Genomic DNA, 20,718 nt, shown 5'->3' on the forward strand with positions numbered 1-20,718 from the left:
GCCTGTCTCTAGCCTGGTGGTTGAAGACGACCCACTTCAACAAGGGTCGCCCATTTTGGGTGGCGAACTGGGTCCTGTTAACAACGGACGCCAGTCTCTGGGGCTGGGGAGCGGTCACGGGTCCACACTTGTTCGAGGCAGGTGGACTCAGGCAGAAAAGGAGCTTCCAATAAACATCTTGGAACTCCGCGCGGTGTTCAATGCTCTCCAGCAGGCTCATCGGGTTCGGGTTCTCCAAGGTCACCCCGTGCAGGTCCAGTCGGACAACGCCACCACCTACATAAATCGACAAGGAGGAACCCGAAGTCTGGCGGCACTCGCATCCTGGTCTGGGCGAAGCGCAATCTCCCAGCTCTATCAGCGGTGTTCATCCCGGGAGTCCTCAACTGGGAAGCGGATTTTCTCAGCCGGCAGGACGTACATCCGGGAGAATGGTCTTTACACCAGGACATCTTTCAACTTATGGTGGACAGGTGGGGTCTTCCAGAGATAGACCTCATGGCGTCCCGGCACAACAACAAGTTGCCGGTGTACAGGTCTCGAACAAGAGACGAAAAGGCATCTCTGGGGGATGCTCTGTCCGTCCAGTGGACGTTCCAGTTTGCCTACCTCTTTCCTCCGTTTTCCCTTCTTCCGCGGGTAATCCGGGAAACAGGAAGGAGGTACGCTCCTGTTGATAGCTCCCGAGTGGCCCAGGCGGCACTGGTTCTCGGACCTCCAGAGTCTGTAAGTGGACGTTCCTCTGCGGTTACCACTGCGGCCGGATCTGCTGTCACAGGGTCCTTATCTTCACCCAGACCTGACTCGGCTGACTTTGACGGCGTGGCTGTTGAGACGGCCATGTTAAGGTCCAGGGGGTTCTCCGGCTCTGTGGTGCAAACCATGCTAAAAGCTCGGTAGCCATCCTCTGCAAGAATATACCACCAGTGGTGTCGACCTAGAGGTTATGCCCCTCGGGAGTTCCGCCTCTCTAGAGTGTTGGCTTTCCTACAGGCTGGCCTAGACCATGGGCTTCGCCTTGCTTCCCTGAAGGTGCAGGTGTCTGCCCTGTCAGTCTGGTTCCATCGTAGGATTGCTGTGCTCCCTGATGCGCGCACCTGTATGCAAGGTGTTCTTCGCATTTAGCCACCTTTTGTTCCACCGGTGGCTCATTGGGATTTGGCTGTGGTCCTGAGAGCTCTCCAGGGACCGCCGTTCGAACCACTGGATTCAGTGGACCTTAAATGGCTTACAGCTAAAACAATATTCCTTCTGGCCATTGCTTCGGCCAGACGTGTTTCTGACTTAGGGGCTCTCTCCTGTAGATCCCCTTTTCTGATTTTTCATAGGAACAGGGCGGTGCTGCGCACTCGTCCTGGATTCCTTCCTAAAGTGGTTTCAAGTTTCCACATCAACGAGAACATCGTTGTGCCGGCTTTTAATTCACCTGATCTTTCAGTGGGTGAGGCCACTTTGGATGTTGTGCGGGCCTTAAGGATTTATGTTGACCGCACTTCTTCTTTTAGGAAGTCGGATGCCTTGTTTGTCCTCTATGGCTTCCGTAAAAGAGTTTGGCCTGCTTCAAAGCAAACTTTGGCTGTTTGGATTCCTATGGCAATTTCAGAAGCTTATCTTCGTGAAGGCCTTCCGGTTCCATCCTCTGTGAGGGCTCATTCCACTAGGTCTGTGGGTCCTTTGTGGGCAGCTCGACGTGGTGCCTCTGCAGTCCAGATCTGCAAGGCTGCCACGTGGTCCTCTGTCCATACCGTTGTGAGGTATTACGCTTTTGACACCTGTGCCTCTCAGGATGCTTCCTTCGGGTGGTGGATTCTCCTTTCAGCACAGGAGCGTCCCCACCCTTAAAGGATACTGCTTTGGGACATCCCCAAGGTATTCTGTGGATACCCTATGGACCCTGATGTAGAAAATATGAGATACGGTAAGAACTTACCTTTTGTTATCTCTATTTCTACGGTCCATAGGGTCCCACAGGACTCCCGCCCTGTCGCACCTGTGCTGCAGATGGGCTTTACTCTGGTCACCGTTTTTTCCGTCTCTCTCTGGTGAGAATGTGATTCTTGTGTGTGTCCAGATCTTTCTTCTTTCTCTTGCTTCTCCTCCTTCGGCCTATGGCTTGGTACGTAACTGAGATGCCTTGGCTCGGGGGCGGTGTATAGGAGGGGGACCCTGATGCATCCTGGGAGGCTGAAAAGTTAACTCTATGGTCCCGATGCCTGACGTCATCACCTATACCCCAAGGTATCCTGTGGAACCCTATGGACTTCGTAGAAATAGAGATAACAAAGGTAAGTTCTTACCATGTCTCATATTATTTGCAAAGTGAGAGACAGGTAGTCAGTGTTTGGCGGAGGTAGCGGGGGGTGGATAGAAATAGGCAGGTGTGTCATGATTGTTTTCTGGGCATGCTCTAGTGAGCCTCTGCAAATTCATATGCAGCTGCAGAGGCCACCGGCATTTTAGGTTAGACGCTCATTCTGAGTAGGGATGTGCAGGCTCGGATTAGTTCAGATTTTCCCGCCAAATTCAGATTTTTACCGACCAAAAAAATGGGTCTCGGAAAGCTACAAAACGTCATCTTTCATGGTCAAACATCATCTTTCATGGACTTTTGTCCAGGAATGACCCGATTTTTGGTGGGAAAAATCCGAATTTGGCCGGAAGATCTGAACTAATCCGAGCCTGCACATCCATAATTCTGAGGCAGCGTGGGCTTGCTCAGAGGCTCGATGTTCCCACTTTCCTACATAAGTGGCGGTTTTGAGACGCCGAACATAGGTGTCACTGTGCACAAGACAGTGGCTTACACATTAGCATATTTGAGCACTAAATCAAAGTTGCGCATGCAATTGCGCATGCACCTCTGTGAGCACTGAGAGAAATGACAGAGGTTTTTTTTAGCTCTCAATATGGCCTCTTCCACTGTATGTAGGCAACAGGTGCTCTATCTGTCTGATTCTGGCACCTTGTCTGAAAGTTTTCATGTGTTCAGAGGTGTCATTTTGGCCTGGGAAACCACAACATCTAGGTATTCTCCACTTGATCTTTCTTAGCTCTCTAATGACAACCAATAACTAAAAATTAGTTGTTATACAAGAATCTATATAAGCTTAACAGGTTCCATTATAAATAGTGGTGAATGAAACGTTTGGGCAAGAAAAATTACACTTCAGCGATCAAGAGACCATTTTAACTGATTAATGATATTTTCCTACGATTCAAATTTAGTAAATATTAATGACATTGCTATATTCTGTTCTGCAGCGTTACGGATATTAGTGTAAAAGGCTATGAGCAATAGTCATGTTGCTTTTCTGTAGACTGTCTCCCTCTTGTGGTTCTGTTAGCTCTGTTTGCTCATGTTATGAATCTTTGTATTGATCATAAGTAACACTTGCCAGACTTGTAAGTAAATATGTGTGCTGAGTGATCAATTAAAGCCCTAACTGACAATTGTCTTCTATAGGTCTATGGGTCAGGATCTCAAACTAGAGCCTTTCAGTATGTCAGGTAAGTTGTTTTTGCTTGTTGTACCTTATTGGCAAGACACCAAATTTTCCCCACATTGCTTAAGCACCTAATTTAGCCATATAAGTGGTAATAACATTATATGCGGGTCCTGCTCCTACCACTCTTACACATTCTATTGCAACAGGTTTACATGATTTCCTGTATGTTTGTTTCTATACAGGCATCAATAGAATCCCCACATTACAAAACTACAAAATTTCAAACATACGGGCAAAGCAAAAGTGCAGTATACAGTACAAGTGGTAAATTGTTAAAACATTCACACTATAGGTAGAACTAAATGTGACATTTTTAAGGTAATAGCACATTTTTTTTATCTATTAATATACGCAAAGGCGTCAGAAGTTTATACTTTTTTTATGAATTTATTTTTAATGCCAAAATAAGGTTTACATGATCTTTGAATTTTTTTAGTAAAGCTAGATCAGAGTAGAGATAATATTTATTCAATCATATATTCTGCTGTGGTGAACGATCAACTAAACATGGCTTTTGTTGCCCTCTAGTGACCAATCTGTATATATGCTTGCTACATTTCCACAAACACGCATTACTGATTTTTACTACTATACTATAGTCATCTGGAAGTTTTCTGTTTGTAGAAATGTGGTTCTTGAAGGAAAAAAAAAAAAAAAGTTAGGTAAATCTCAATGTTTTCCACTTTGGTGGCGTTCTCTTCTTTTCTTTTATGATTTTCCACCATAACTAGTTTGCAGCTGCCCACTGAGAAGTGTCACTGTCAGCGCTGGCAATGACAATATAGAGATTCAACCTTCCATTCATTCCATTGCTGGAACCTCTTCTCATTGCACCTTCAGCACTGATTGGCTCTCCTCCTGCCAAGGTATATACGACCAAGCAGATCTAAAATTTCATGGATTAAGCTTTTAAATATATATATTTTTTTTTAATAAAGCATTTTATAGGACTCAAATTGCTTTTTATTTGAAGATGTAAAATAAAATGCATTATGCAAAAAAACTTCTAAGGTATTAAATAGCAGTTTCTCAGGGAAGCAATCGGGAAGCCGACTGCCTATATACCGGCAGCCGGCTTCCCGACTGTCTTATCCCGGCAAGGGTGAAATGCTGGGCGTCTAGATGTAGACGCCTGCATTTCCCTGACGCCGGGAGACCGGCGCCCGGCATCCCGATCGTAGTGATGCCGGGCGGACAGCCGCGGTTGGGAGGGTTAGGTTTAGGGCTCCCGGGGGGGACAGGGTTAGGCACCCCCCGGGAGGGTTAGGGTTAGGCTAGGGGGAGGGAGGGTTAGAGTTAGGCACCCCCGGGGGGACTTAGGGTTAGGCACCCCCCCGGGGGACTTAGGTTTAGGCAGCGGGGAAGGGGGTGGTTAGGGTTAGGCACTTAGAGGGGGGATTAGGGTTAGGCACTTGGGGGGGAAGTTAGGGTTAGGCACCCCTAAGGAGGGTTAGGGGAGTTAGGTTAGTACATACTTACCTATCCACGATCGGGATTTCCAGCGCTGTCGGGCTTCCGCTGCGTCGCACTCTGCTCCTGTCGGGCTGCCGCTGACGGGAATCATGTGGCCGGCGGTATTTCATACCCATTCCGTTTCTCAACAGAGTTGTGAATTCTCAAGACTTGGGAATTAAATGGCAATAGCGGTATTGCAGAAATATTAGAAATACAAGGAAATGTTAGAAGTTATCTTCAGTAAGCAACAGTGTTGTTTGCAAACAAGTGGTACTCAATTCTGCTGCAAATTATTATATCATTACAGATAAAAAAATATCTACGAGGGCGAGTCAAAAAATTATCCGCAATGGCTGTAGAATTTATTTTAATCAACTATCAGTAAAGGCACATACATTATTTTTTAGACATAATCTCCCTGCTTTTCAATACACTTTGTCCATCTGTCAACAAGCTTTCGTATTCCCTCATTAAAAGATGCTGAGCTGCGAGCCACGAATGCACCGCTGTCTTCACCTCTTTATCAGACGTGAATCTTCGTCCTCTTAGGGCTTCTGTCAGGAGACAAAGAGGGTGATAGTCCGATGTGGCAAGATCAGGACTATATGTTCTCATCAGTCGTGGGCGTGGACGGGCATCCGGCTCTTTCTTTATGACTGACACTTGTGCACCCTTCCTTGAACTTCGCTATCCATTCATACACACTTCTTCGCAACAAAACACTTTCTCCATACTGTGCACAAAGTCTTCGATAAATATCGAAGACACCCTCAAACCACAAAAAATGAATCACTGCACGCTGCTCTTCTTTCGTGCATTTCACAAGTGGGGCAGCCATTTTTTCTTGCACTGCAGTCACAAATGAACTGACGTAACATGTTCAGACCTGCACAGCAGTGACTGGGGAGACGACGACCTAGTACGTAAAGCGTTGATAAGGCAGTGCTGCCAACAGAAGTTTTACTATAACTGGAGTGCGGATAATTTTTGACACTCCCTCGTAGATAAGGCAATTCTAAGGTGCTAACACCTTGCTAAATACACAGTACAGATATAATACAGATGAAGATAATATATATATAAGCGTGAGATATACAAGAAATAAAAGCATAAAATAGATTTTCCTTTATAAATGGGTGGTATTTGACAGATGTAAAATGTTCACATGCTAAATTATGAAAATAAAAGAATGTTTCTATTATTGACTATTAGAATAGTGTGATGCTGATAACCTAAATTAAAACATGTAGCGTTTGGTAGATATGAGTACTATTTGAAATTAAGCTTATTAAAGAAATTTACAGGGTTTTAGGAGACCCCCTGAAGTGATGCGCTTTTCTATGATAACTGCAATGCGCAGGTATCCTATATCTGTGTGTGTGTGTGTGTGTGTGGCCAGTTGTTCAATCTCTCTTCAGATGAGATGATTCCTCCATGAGTCATGTAATTAGACAACATAAATGCACAGTGCATTATCTTTTTATAAAATAATTTATTCATGGACAATAATACACAGATGGCAATGTATCAAATGAAAAGCAATGGGCGTATCTTGTCTTTGGTCCCCATTATAAGGAGGTCCTCTTACCTGCAGCACAACACTTTGGAACTATAAGGACTGGAGGATCTGGAACCCCCCACCTTTAAGATGTGTCCTTACACATTTTTGCTGCAGTTGTGCCAGGTCCCGTGAGACTTTGCTAGTGCTGGGCATCTATTTTGAGGGTTTTTTTTCCCTGAAAATGTCTTTAAGATGCAATGCAACTAGGATGCACCAGCAGAATGTGCTGATTAATATGCAACATTTGTATATCTGTGCACCTGAGTCTCTGAATCTGTATACAAAGTGCTACAATGTAGCGGCCGCAGCTTTTTTTCATTCCAAGTTCCGTTGTGTGACTCGTGCACACAGATACACAAGTGTCACTTATCAAATGAATCAGCACAGTCTGCTGGTGCATCTAAGTCACATCGCATTGTGACGTAGATGCATTTTCAGCAAAAGAAGATGCCCAACGCTAGTAAGACTAGCGTGAGACCTGACGTCTCACTCACGCCAGGCAAGTCGTGCTGCAAGGCATGTTGAGGCTAGATGTATGAGGACACATTTGTATTTACACCACCACTCCCTTAAAGTGTGATTCCGGTATGGCTCCATTGTTTTTCAATCAGTATATTGCCATGTCTGTTTTATTGTCTTTGAATAGATTATTTTATAAAAAGATAATGCACTGTGTGTTGATGTTTAATTACATGACTCATGGAGGAATCAGCTTCTCTGAAAAGAGATTGAACAACTGAGGAGTCTTGCAGAACCATTAAAGGTTCTTCAGTTATCTGCATTATAAAAGATATTCCCAGATCTGTTATCCATGACTACATGTTTCAAATTGTGTAATCCGTATCACACTATTGTCTTATTTTCATATGTCAGCATGGTGAACATTGAACGTCTGTCAAACAAACCTATTTATTTATAAGAGAAGTCTATTTCGTGTATATATTCTTAAACAATACAGATATATTACAGATGAAGCTAATAAATATGTATTTGGCAAAGTTTTAGTACCTTAGAGTGTCTCCTCATCCATAATTTGTCTTCCTATTTGGTTATTGGGTAGAACCTATATTCAGTCAGACTGCTGTTATAATAACTCTAAAGGAGCTCCAGTACATGTTCTCTTAAACCAGTTTGTTTGCAAATAAAATATATAAGTTTGAGGCATTACAATGATGAAAGATGCACACATTATAATGGCTGCCTTATTCAACATTCAATAGCCGTATAAAAGATACTATACGCAACCAAATTTACCTTAACCATTTAAAAATCTACTAAACCTTTAAAATGACTTTACATTAAAAATCCATAAATTTGCATATATGTAAAGAATATGTACATGTAAAAGTTGCTATGTCTGACAGAACATGAGACTTGTTCCACTTATATGTAATATGCAGTACAAATGGATGCAAGCTATTCTGTGATCAGCCAGCAAGTGTCATTCGATGTGGTTACGGAAGGGAGTCTGCTGTGTTTATGAAAATATTTTCTCCTCAAACTTATCTGAATGAACTGTAGTTTAGATAAACTCCCAGAACGTTTAGCACTATGGGGCAGATTTATCAAAGCTTGGAGAGAGAGAGTGAGTACCAACCAATTGGCTCTTGTCATTTTACAGGCTGTGGGCATCATATATCAACAAGGTTTATCATACACAACAAGTTTTAAAACTCATTGCATATGATAAGTGGTGCTTTAGCCAATCAGCTGCCAACTGTCATTTTTCAAACAGATGACAGTTGTGAGCTGATTGGCTGGAGCACCATTATCCTACACAACAAGTTTTATAACTTGTTGTGTATGATAAAACTTGTTGATAAATGAGGCCCACACCCTGTAAAATGACAAGAGCTGATTGGTTGGCGCTTTCTCTTTCCTCTATATTTCTCTCCAAGCTTTGATAAATCTGCCCCTATAGTTCTTAATCTTATTATTAGCTCCTTTTATATAAGGCAACATGTTTCTGAATTTATTTTCTGATTTTCTACCCTAAGATCAGTGTACCTGCAGACAGCAAAATCAAATAATGATATCACTAAATTATGATGGTTCCATTAACTGAAAAACCTGGTCAGACCTGTGAAGCAAAACATCTTTAAAATAATATATTTTTTTAAATAGTATATACACTAGGGGCGGACAAAATAATATAGAGTTCAGGAGCCAGACCATAAAGATTAGATGCCATTAAGATCTTTGAAGCAATAAGGAGAGCTAGATATCAACCGGTATTGCTGGCAGAAGTCTGTTGTCAGCAAGAAAGCCACTTCAGGATGTTTATTTCGAAGCCTGTGTGTTAAGCTAAAAATGTACTTTATAATATCTATACATATATGCATATTAATATATCCTGAATGCTTTAGGTACAGCTTACAAAAACCATACCCAATATGTGATCTCTAATTGGCGCCAGTATGGCTTGTTTCTGATTAAAATAATGCATAGATTAAATAAATGGTTAGACCATTTAGCCCATATTTGCTTTGGAAGGCTGTGTTTATTGAAACAGGCTAAAACGCAATTCTGCTGTATAAAGTGAGCAGTGTTTCTGAACTCCAGTCCTCAGGGTCCCTTAACAGCACTTGTTATACAGAGGAGATCTGTAAAACCTGCAAAGTAATCTGCTCCACCTGTGGATCTTTTCAAGCGTCAGCCAGGAATGTATACACCTGTGCACCAACTAGGAGAACTGTAAAACAAACACCGTTAGGGGTTCCTGAGGACAGGAGTTGGGATAACGCTGGTCTAGTAGGTACAGATTGATATGCATCAAGTATGCTGTTTCCATTTCTGATATTGCTGAGAAATGCTGCAGACTCAGGGTTTTAGTCAGACTTAGTCAAGTTTTAAAAACGTTCTGCTTCCTACCCAGTGGCATAAGACAACCATTTCTCTCTCTCTCTCTCTCTCTCTTTGTAATTGCGGGGTATGTGGTATTATAATGTACTGAGGCTGGGCATTCCAGCACATGGGATGAGAAGGCACGGTTATGCAATGTCTTAGGAAAGTACGGGGACGTTATTAGTTACATTGTGTGGGAGATTGCAGTGATTCTACGCATAGCTACCAGCAAGAGGAAAAGGTGCTTGTTGCATGTTTGTTTTCCACCTACTGCCGATAGGTACACATTTTACTGCTGATATCGCAGCAATCCATGGCACAGTGGTGACTTACTCATATCTCATCAAGATATTGGCGTTTATATGTTCTCCCAGTGCCTTGTGGGTTTCCTGTGTGCTCCTGCTTCCTCCAACAAATCAGAAACATTATGTAACTGAAATAACTCCCAATGGGGAAGGAAGGTATGGGAATGAGGACCATTCACTGCACATGGATAAATCGTATGTTTACATAAATAAAGAATAACCACTCTCCTGTGACTGTCATAATTAGCTAAGCAAATCAGGGCGTACACTAGAGCTCCATCGCTGATTTCTGTATGGTAGATTGGTAATAAGCTGAAGTATTCCTTTATCACAGAGAATGTAACTGCATTGCTAAACTCACTACAGATTTCCACTCACTTTTTTTTTTTTTTTTTTAAGAAATGGGCAACTTTTTCAGGTGATATCTGTTTTGTGTTTTCTCTCTGTATGAAAGAAACCAGTTTAGAACAGCAGATGTTTAGGACGACAAAAGATCCTTGCAACCTAAAAAACCCCAAAAACCCACTAGAACATATTTGCAGGCTGGTGGGGTAAACCTCTAAATGCCTTTTATCAAATAAATGTTATATAGGTTAGCAGTTCTGGCAACCAAAGACCAAATAAATCCTACCGTCTGTTCTGTTACAGTGACTTGGTTAATGGACTTGTAGGTTTAATGAACAGCAATGTCAGCAGCCCTGTGAATCTGGTAAGTCATCCTTGAGCTTTTATATATTTCCTTCCTGCTATTAAGTTTCAGTACATTAGCGTGAACAGTTCAGCTTATGCACTTGCCAATTAGGACTTTGCAGTGCAAATAAAGACTCTGTAAATATTTAGGATTTGTCCCTGTTGGTTTCGCCCTTGCTTATTTCCTTTACCATCCTAAGCAATTTGACTACAGGGTTGGATGTGGCTTTACAGATACTGAAGGCTGATGGACTATCTGTATGCTGTGGGAGATTCACAAGTTACATGTAGATTTTTCCTATCAGATTAAAAGTGGAACATAAAGGCCGATATAACATGTAATTTAAATTAAATAGAAATCCTTAAATTATAAAAGTTTTCAAATACACTTCTGTTATCTCAGCGTTTTACTTTGGAAAAAAAATACATAGTTAAAAAAAAAGTATAACTTAAATACTAAATATTTGCAGGAAAGTTTTAACAACTTGAAATCTAATTATGCATTCAGTTTAGCAGTGGATAAGTTAATAATTGCAGTTTGCAATTAAAGCTGTAATGTACTTTCATTTCTTCCGCAGGGGAACCCAGAAGAGCATACAATCCTGGAATTTGCAAGATTAATTAAACACCTTGTTGGTGAGTTTTTTGCCCGTGAGATCTCCTGCCAATTATTGTTTTAGATGTGTAATCAAGAGGTGGATAATTACATGGATACCTTAGGGATTGTAATTGGAAGACTGCTCTTAGCAACTATAGTTTTTAATGCAGGCAAACAGGGAAGAGCATACTGTATACAGTAAAATTGATATTCACCAATGCTCATAAATATCCATAAGCTTATTCAAATAAAATCTTCTGTCACACTTCGCATTAGTGGGAGCACGCAAGATGAAAGCATATAATCAGAAGGATGTGATAATGTATTCAGTAAATTAATTTCCTTATGTATCCATTGTTCCCCACACCACCTAGATTGTAAGCTCATGTGGGCAGGGCCATGTATAACTACTGTTTTATATGTCCGTGTATGGAGTGTGTTTGTATTATGGGCCCCCTTTGACTACAGCACTGCACAATTTCTAATAAAGGATGATTAATAGTCACTCTTGCGATATCCTCATTTGAAGGGGATTTAGCATAGTTGTCTCTGGGCAGATGCACAGCACCACTTCCTTTTGTCCGGTGAGTGGGTGTATGGACAGTTCCACATTGCCAATCCTATTGTTCTTTCTCCTATAACACTAGTATTAATGTATCAAATCCACTGTTTAGAGCTTACAGATGGGTCCACATACATCTAGCCTCCTGGCGCGTTAAACAGACCTTCTAGTCACGCCAAGCATCTTTTGTACCTTCAAATGTGTCTTTTTCGCACAACGATGCGATTAGATAGCACTGCTGATTAAAATGATATGCAGCATGCCTATGTTCTCTGTGCATCTGCCAGTGTATCTGCATACTAAACACTACGTTACAGTGTTACTGCCGCTGACACTGTAATGTAGCATTTCGCATGCAGATACACCTGCAGTCACACACAGAACCCAGGCATGCTGCATAGCACAAGCAGCTACTGCTGATTAAAATATCTATTCACATCGTTGTGCGGATAAGAAGCACGGAGGATAGATGTATGTGGGCACACCTGTATATGTGCCTCTCTGCCATATAGTTACAGTTAGTGTATAACACTGAGTTTACATGACTGCCAGAATACAAGAAAGTCATACCGCTTTACTAGGATCATGCACATGGAATATAAAAATGCAGTCTGTGCAAACTACATAGATTTGTTGATGTACTGTGCAGGAGTCATGTGTCTGGCCCTTTCAGCCTAAAGCTGGCCATATACTAGACCAACTTTCTTCCAACCATCCAACTAGTTGGCTGATTGGTATGAAAATTTGGTTATGGATAACAATCAGCCATTGGCACCCAAAATCAGGGAAACAGTCATTCAGACAAGTTAATTAAATCTGTTTGATTTAACCAACTTGTCTGAACAACAATTCTTTTGTCTGTCTTCCAGTGTTTGGTAGCAAATGATTGATTATTATTTGTTCCAATCCATAACCAGATTTTCATACCAAACAGCCAACTAGTTGGATGGTTGGAGGAAAGTTGGTTTGGTGTATGGCCAGCTTTATACATTTATCAGTATTAGTAATCTGGAGAAAATAGCATAGACAGAATAGCACAATAAAATACTGAGTGCAGCAAAAATTCGTGCAAATAGGTAAACCTCCACGAGATTAACTCAAAGTGACATACATAAAGATTGTGTACCAAAAGTCAGGCGCTCTATATACCACAAATAAAGGGAGTGTAATAACACCTATACAAAATAAACAATAATCACCATTAAGATGATCTGAAACATGAAGTTTTAAAACTGATTTTTGTTCGCCTGTACATCCAATCAGAATACAGGATAACTTCTTACCTTATTCTAGAATCTGTAAAATATGACTCTCATTCTGCTACGCAGACTCAGATGCATAGTTTCAGGGAGACATAGAACACAAAACAGAGAGCAATAAACCTTTCAGAAACATAGGTTTTAATTTACAAGTTGCACTTACAAGGTTGAAAATAGTACAGACATATCAAAACAGAATCCAATGATAGCACACAGCGGCAGTCTGGATGGGAATCCTGGTAGTCCAAAAGATATAACACAGGACACAGCCTGATCGGAGCTCCGGATACTCAGCCGGTTCCAGGAGTTACCCACAGTCACCCAGTGCAGCAATAATGGAAATCCACAAGAAAATAGAGCCCCGCAGGGTTATTGCTGCACTGGGTGACTGTGGCTAACTCCTGGAACCGGCTGAGTATCCGGAGCTCCGATCAGGCTGTGTCCTGTGTTCTATCTTTTGGACTACCAGGATTCCCATCCAGACTGCCGCTGTGTGCTATCATTGGATTCTGTTTTGATATGTCTGTACTATTTTCAACCTTGTAAGTGCAACTTGTAAATTAAAACCTATGTTTCTGAAAGGTTTATTGCTCTCTGTTTTGTGTTCTATGTCTCCCTGAAACTATGCATCTGAGTCTGCGTAGCAGAATGAGAGTCATATTTTACAGATTCTAGAATAAGGAAAGAAGTTATCCTGTATTCTGATTGGATGTACAGGCGAATAAAAATCAGATTTGTAACTTCATGTTTCAGATCATCTTAAGGGTGATTATTGTTTATTTTGTATAAGTGTTATTACACTCCCTTTATTTGTGGTATATAGAGAGCGCCTGACTTTTGGTACACAATCTTTGTTTAAGTATTCGGAATCTACCAGTGGACAAGAGCAAAGTACAGCAAGGGCTTGTTTGCATGAAATGCTCCATTGGACCACATATTTTTTTGTAGTGTTGTGAATGTTATGTATGAATCCATAAAAGTAAAAGAACAGTTGATTCAGAACTTCTTTGCTAGTCTGTTTTTTTGTTTTTTATAATAAACGGTAAAAAAAAAAATCTCAGTTTTTAGAAATTGTTTACTTGAATATAATGTAGTTGACAATTGTTGATTTCTTCTCCCTCAACAATCCCGCACTCCCGCTGTTATACATAATTAGTCAGTTGTTTTCCTTGTAGGAAGTGGTGGAGAAATCCACTTTCTCTCAGAAGCCCAGGATGACCCACAAAGACGAAAACCAGATATCAGGAAAGCCAAGCTTTTACTTGGTTGGGAACCTGTGGTAAGTATATTTGGAGATAAACTTGTAATTTCTTTGTTCAAATCACTATAATTGAATATCAAGAAATTTAACTGCTGCTACATTTCCCTTTTCAGTTCACATATTTCAAATAATGCTTTATAACAATACCATATTATCTTGTGTAAACGTAAACCTGCTTACAATCACCTCTGCCCTGTGTTGTGGCTTTCCTGCTGCCCCTCTACCTGCTCGCAGTCATCTCTGCCCTGTGTTGTGGCTTTCCTGCTGCCCCTCTACCTGCTCGCAGTCACCTCTGCCCTGTGTTCTGGCTTTCCTGCTGCCCCTCTACCTGCTCGCAGTCACCTCTGCCCTGTGTTCTGGCTTTCCTGCTGCCCCTCTACCTGCTCACAATCATCCCTGCCCTGTGTTCTGGCTTTCCTGCTGCCCCTCTACCTGCTCGCAGTCATCTCTGCCCTGTGTTCTGGCTTTCCTGCTGCCCCTTTACCTGCTCGCAGTCATCTCTGCCCTGTGTTCTGGCTTTCCTGCCCCTGCTGTTCCCACTCTCAGTGGCATTTATCTGGGTGTGGAGTTTCTAAAAGGGTGGGGGGAGGAGTTGCCTGTTTGCTATCTTTTCTTGGAATGTGATGTTTACAGTAGAAAATATGGTCCATACAACCCTTGGTTAAATGCTAAGCTTCTGCTCAGAGCACATACAGACAGGCATACTTTGTGTGGTGGTGGTCCGATCTTAGCCACTGCTGTTCAGCACATAATTGCCTTTACCATTGTTATGATTGACCTCTGTCAAAATATTAAAATGCATCTTAAACACTTTGTAAATTGAAGTACTGTACATAGAAATGTTGATCAATCACATTTCAAATTTGCATTCGAATGTATCTACTGAGTACTGTCAACCTGTATGTTCATTTGTAAAGGTATCCTTTCATGTGCAACAGTAATTTATTGTCCTTATCTATGTATGTTTTAAAAATGTAGGTATTTTGGTTCACTGTTTATTTTAGCCTACATTATTTACAGAGATTTGCTTTCCTTTTTTATGCTTTGTTTATATGTGTAGACCCTCTCTAATGGCTTTAGTTTATTTGGATTGTTCTGTTATTGTTTATTACGTGCAATACTGACTTTGTGCACTCCAGGGGGGCGATTCAATTGTTTTATCACACCAATCTCCTATTTTAAGTGAGGGAGATCAGGTGCAATAATCAATTTTGTCTTTGGGTGCCCATGCTTTATCGCACATGTGGCGCCCAAATAGACAGGGTTTAGCCACGTAAAGCGGCTTAACCAACCTAAAGTCCTGGTTAAGGGACCAAAACCACTGACTTTTCACACATTTCTGCTCACCGCCTCAGGAGGGTGTGAGCAGAAATGCCAAAAATGCCCAAATGGTGCAGCAATTGAATTGCTCCATTAGGCATAACCACTGGTGAAAACATGAATATTCCCCCTAGTCATCAGAAAGAACATCCCTTAAATTGCTGTTTTGCAGCAGAATACAAAAATGTGAAATATGCTATAGCAACGGTCACCTAAGACATGAAGCGCAGCATCATTTGCTTACAAAAATTTTTAATCATTTTTATTTTTAAGTGTTGCTGGTATTTAGCTCCTTTGTACTTGAAACTTAGAGATGTAACTGTGCATTGTGTATATTTAATAAAACTCCTTTATAAAATATCAGCCTCTGTTGCTCTCCTCTGTTCTCTTCCCAGGTTCCTCTAGAGGAAGGCTTGAACAAAACCATCCACTACTTTAGCAAAGAACTTGAATATCAAGCAAACAACCAGTATATCCCCAAGCCTAAACCAGCAAGAATAAAAAAAGGTAGAATGCGACAGAACTGAACACTCCATAAAGAAGGAAGGCTACTTTGACGGTTTACAGGATGTAATTATTGTTCTCCTTTTCCCCTTTGTTTCTTTTACAAGAAAAGACTTCTGAGGGGCATCATGAAGAATAAAACTGGAATCTCCCTATGAAGCTTGCTTTAAAGGAATGGATGTGCCTAAAAACATTGAACTGCAAACATTGCCTTGCACTTTTTCAATTTGTCTTTCTATGTACAGTAGTGTAGGAAATACATGGAAATCTCCACATTTTATATATCTTGCTGTGACTGTTTTTGACTACTGTCTCAGGACAGGTCAGCTCTAGCCCTATAGCTGGTGGTGGGGCCAGCTAAGCATTGCTGTTCAGTCCTTCTTTTTGAAGCTGAAGCAACAAATGTAAACTAAAAATGCCAATGTTATTTATATATGTTCGAATAGATGTGGGGGTACTTTTAAATATTAAATGTATTCTATGCATAAAATGGTAGCAGTGTTGCCGGAGAATCAGCTTTGACACATTGCCGATTTCGATAGACCCATTTACAGGTAATGAGGTTGAAAAGTGTAAAAATTATGTGAGAGAGCTCTGTGGGTTTCTTTGTTTTGTTTATTATGGTTTGTTTTTACTTAAACATTATTTTTATTTTTCTTTGTTGTTTTCATGAAGATTCACCAAGCTGTAAATTTGAATTTAAAAGCAGCTATTATAAATAAGAATATTTTGAGTCATTATTGTGTTGTCATGTGTACTCTTGGATAAAAAATAAAGGATTATAAGTTTATGGTGGTTGAATGATATTTTAATAAAATAAGAAATGTAAGATAAGATATCTACTGTAGGTTTTCTTTGCTATGGTTTATTTTTTATTTAAAAGGGACACTTGTCTCAAGCGAGGCTAATTGGAAACTAAAATTCTTACTTTGGGAAGTGCTACCAAGAACCCATGTATAATAGGAATGGGGAATCCGGTGGTGGGCAAATTGTACTTTGCAATTTGACACTAAAGTTCCATGTTCCCTGATCTCTCCATCTGTAATGACAGTCCTTTCCCATCTGAGACTGGGAAGACATTTATTGCTAGTCTTTCCACAGTTGTACTGTTGTATACGCACTTCACAACTTGTTCAAAAAGTTTTTTTTAATATATCTATTTACAACAGTAAATTTTTTTTCTTCTGAGTTGCATAAGCATATATGGGGGTAAATGTAATGGGGTCTGAGTTTGTAAAATATGCAAGTATAGAGCTATACTCGCACATTTTTACAACTCACCCTATGTACTGGGGTTTGCAAACTTGCACGTTTCTCACAACCTTGAAACTCACAATGGCAAAACATGCATCCAGATGTTTTGCTATTGTGAACATACAAGTCGGGCAATGTAATAGAGTGCGAGTGTTTAACTTGCACGCTATTACTGTCTGTAAACTGAAAAAAAAAAAAAAACAGACCTGCTTCAGGATAGCGAGTCTAGCCTGAGCAGGTCCGAGTTACACAGAAAGATGCACAGATCCATGAGATCCGAGCATGTTTCTGTGTGTGAAAAAGAAAAAAAAAACAATAATGTGACCCCCACCCCCCCCACAAAACAAGCATAACAAGCCCCGGGCTCTGTTGAACCTGTCCTGGTTTTTTAAAATTCAGGGGGAAAAATGTGTAGGGTTTCCCTATGGTCTATGAACCAGCACAAGGTGCTGGTCCTGGTTGTGGAAATAGAGGGGACAAAATGAGAAGGGGACCCCAGACTTTTTCTAGCAGGGGTGTAATGCCACAGCCAGGGAACCCATAAATTAAATGTTGCTTACAATTGAAGCTTTATGGCTCTGTTAAGATAACAATGTTATTAAAGTTTAATTGCAACTACTGTAGATATAAAGGATTTGCAAAACACTGCACCAAATAATGTATGCTGAACGTGATTACATAAATTTATAGCATCGGTTTCCTTATACGTTTACAACTTAGCGGTATGTCTGTTGGACAGTCTCAGACCTTTTTACTTGTAATTCTATTTCTCTGTCACTGTACTACAGATCCTCTTACATACTGTGTTTGATACAGTTTAGTTTTAACCATTACTGAACATTAGAGATGCACTTGGTCCCAAATATGGACAGAACTCCGTTCATCCTATGGCTATTTAGCAAATATGCCAGTTGCAAATTTATAAGGAAACTAGAGACCTGGTCCAGCTTCACACGGGAGCAATTTTGAATTTACGGCAATAGTCTTTTTTTTTTTTTAACTGTGGTCTTATAAGATTGCCTTGTAAACAGTTGTTTTTTCCTCCTAACTGCAACACAAAAAGATTTAGTTTCGACATGAAACGCAAAAGGGCCACTTAAAGTTGTCGATGAGAAAATCAGGTCAACTCCAGTCACGTTAAGTGTCTGTCCCTGTGCTTATTTATTGTCATGCCAAAGCAGACTCTTACCGGGAGTTGGACTCGTTTGATATTAAAGAATCGTTTTTCACATAAATGAAATGGGAACAGTAAAAAAGGGAAAAACTAAAATTTTGTATCGGTAAACATGGCTTATGTATTATCTGGTTTCTCCAGGAAAATTGATGTATCAATCTCTAGATGGTATAAAATAAAGTCCATCATTGTGATATATTTTTAATGGTTTAGGCAGCATACAGTAAGTCAAGAATGCGCCCGGACATATGATTTATCATTGACTTGCTTCACTAAAAGTCATTGCTCGGCTCCCTTTTGTTATACATTAATGTTTCTTGACAAATGCTCCATAGAATAATAAACTACATCATAATCCGTCCAGTAGTTTTCGAGATTAGCCCGAATAAACAGATGCCTACCAGGGCCTTTATACTATGTATAGATATGGAAATTGGGATTAAATTTCTGCCCAGTGTGCAGAAGAATAATTTGCCGACTCAACATTTGTGAAATATTTTAAGAATTAGCATAATTAATTCCCCATTCATTCTGAAATGATAACACTGTGTAGATGAGAGAAGGGTGTGAGGTTTTTTTTGGTTTTGGGGAGTTTCTCCGTCTCCAAAGCGCTTATTATTGATGGGCCCCTTAAAGTTGCTCTACATTGATCAAGCTTTTCAAGGAAAGTCAAAATAACATAAAAAGATGAGGGGAGGTGGAGAAGGGAATGGGAGAAGGATAATAAGGGTCCGAAAAGAGCCTTTTCCAGACCATCTGGGCTTAAATTGGATTGTCTCTTTAAAGGGATTTGAGTGGCTCAAGCTCGAAGAAGCTTGGAATGGCAACTGGCTGCACAGTATTCTTTTTAGAAGAGGTCAGTGAAGGTTATAGCAGCTGGACACCTTGTACCATAATACAATATATATACAAATCGTAAATATCCTCCCATGATCTACAGTGAGACTTAAGGCACACATCCACTAGACTATTAAATTGAGCGATATAACCATATCGTTCAATCGTTTGAAAATCGTTTGCAGATTGTTTAAAAAATGTGTAAAACGTTCAACGATGCGCACACCCGCTGGTCTATCATCATACAAATATGTTGTACAACCTGACTATATTGTCAGGTTCAACATGGTTGCAGATGATTGATGTGTCTACACTGAATGACTGCTCGTTCAGTGTAGGCACTTCACAGACAGACGACTGCATGATTACAATGTTGTAATCGTGCAGTCTTTTGCCTGTCGTCTAGTGGATGTGTGCCTTTACAGCCATGTATATGTTGCAGCCCAATCATACAACACGATGTAGTCTGCATCCCGACGGTCTGAATACCGGCGCCGAAATCCCAATAGATCAGGCTCCCGGCACCAGTATCCCGAAGGTAAGTATCTGGAGGTTAAGGGGAGGTTATGGTGTGGGGTTAGACACTAGGGAGAGGGTTAGGCAGTGGGAGGGGGTGTTAGGTTTAGGGTGCGGGGAGGGGGAGGTTAGGTTTAGGCACTAGGGGGGAGGTTAGGTTTAGGCACTAGGGGGGAGGGTTAGGGTAGGGGTTAGAAAAACACCAGTTTTCCCTATGGCTGTTGGGATGCCGCTATCTGTATTCTGACCAGCGGCATCCCGACAGCCGGGATTTCATACCCAACCCCATACAACAGCTGGCCAGTCCTCCAAGCAGAACAAGACCAGGCTTTACCTCCCTGCTCTCTGCGACATTATATCTCACATCCACTGTACATCACTGAAAACCTCAAAAAGGAGCCAAGTTGGTGACAGTGCCCAAACCTATAAGCAAAGAGGGTGGAGAATAATGTACGGTGAGAATATACAATCTGCAACTACACTGAACCTTCCCAGAAGAATCCGCATATCTGTACAGTATGGAGGTGGAAATGTAACACATTATAATATTACAACTGGTCATAAGACAATCTGCCCATTTTTCTACACTGACTCTTTAAATTCTGAAAGTCTTGTTGGGAAGATGCTACGTTTGACAAAGTTTAGTGGTATCTGTTCACTATTGATAGAATAATGGATAATACTTGAAACCAGATCACTAATAGGAAATAGATTTTTCTTTTTACACTTTAAAGCTTGGCAAGGGTTTACACGTTAAGGATTATGACTTTGACAAGTACTTAATACAAAAAGTTACAAAATGCTATTGTTTTAACATGTCCTCTTCTCTATGATGAGCTGTAAAAAGGCCATATGTGTAGGACCCAGATCACAAATAGATTTAGAATAAAGAAAGGCAGTGATTAAGGGTGGTATTCCTGAAAGCTTGGAGAGAGAGAGATACAATTGTGAAAGATAAAGTTCCAACCGATCTACTCCTGTCATTATTCAAACACAGCCTGTAAGTGACAGGAGCTGATTGGTTGGTACTTTATCCCTCTCCTTTTTATCTTTCTCCAAGGCTTAGCGCCTG

General features: G+C 40.8%; 1 protein-coding gene across 2 annotated transcripts in view; it reads left to right on the top strand.

The window, feature by feature from the left end:
• UXS1 (UDP-glucuronate decarboxylase 1) overlaps window positions 1–16,701 on the top strand; it is an 80,901-nt gene extending 64,200 nt beyond the window's left edge. The window contains exons 11-16 of one of the 2 annotated variants that reach the window (XM_088445980.1): window positions 3,464–3,507; window positions 10,320–10,380; window positions 10,940–10,997; window positions 13,956–14,059; window positions 15,757–15,868; window positions 15,973–16,701. In XM_088445980.1, the coding sequence (XP_088302106.1) occupies window positions 3,464–3,507; window positions 10,320–10,380; window positions 10,940–10,997; window positions 13,956–14,059; window positions 15,757–15,868; window positions 15,973–16,004 (411 nt within the window). In that variant the 3' untranslated portion in view covers window positions 16,005–16,701. The remainder of the gene's footprint in view (window positions 1–3,463; window positions 3,508–10,319; window positions 10,381–10,939; window positions 10,998–13,955; window positions 14,060–15,756; window positions 15,869–15,972) is intronic. The other variant, XM_088445981.1, reaches the window with a different exon arrangement.
• Window positions 16,702–20,718: the final 4,017 nt, after the last annotated feature.

The sequence above is a fragment of the Taudactylus pleione genome, unplaced genomic scaffold (assembly GCF_031769625.1).
Source record: "Taudactylus pleione unplaced genomic scaffold, aTauple2 ptg000391l, whole genome shotgun sequence".
NCBI lineage: Eukaryota > Metazoa > Chordata > Amphibia > Anura > Myobatrachidae > Taudactylus > Taudactylus pleione.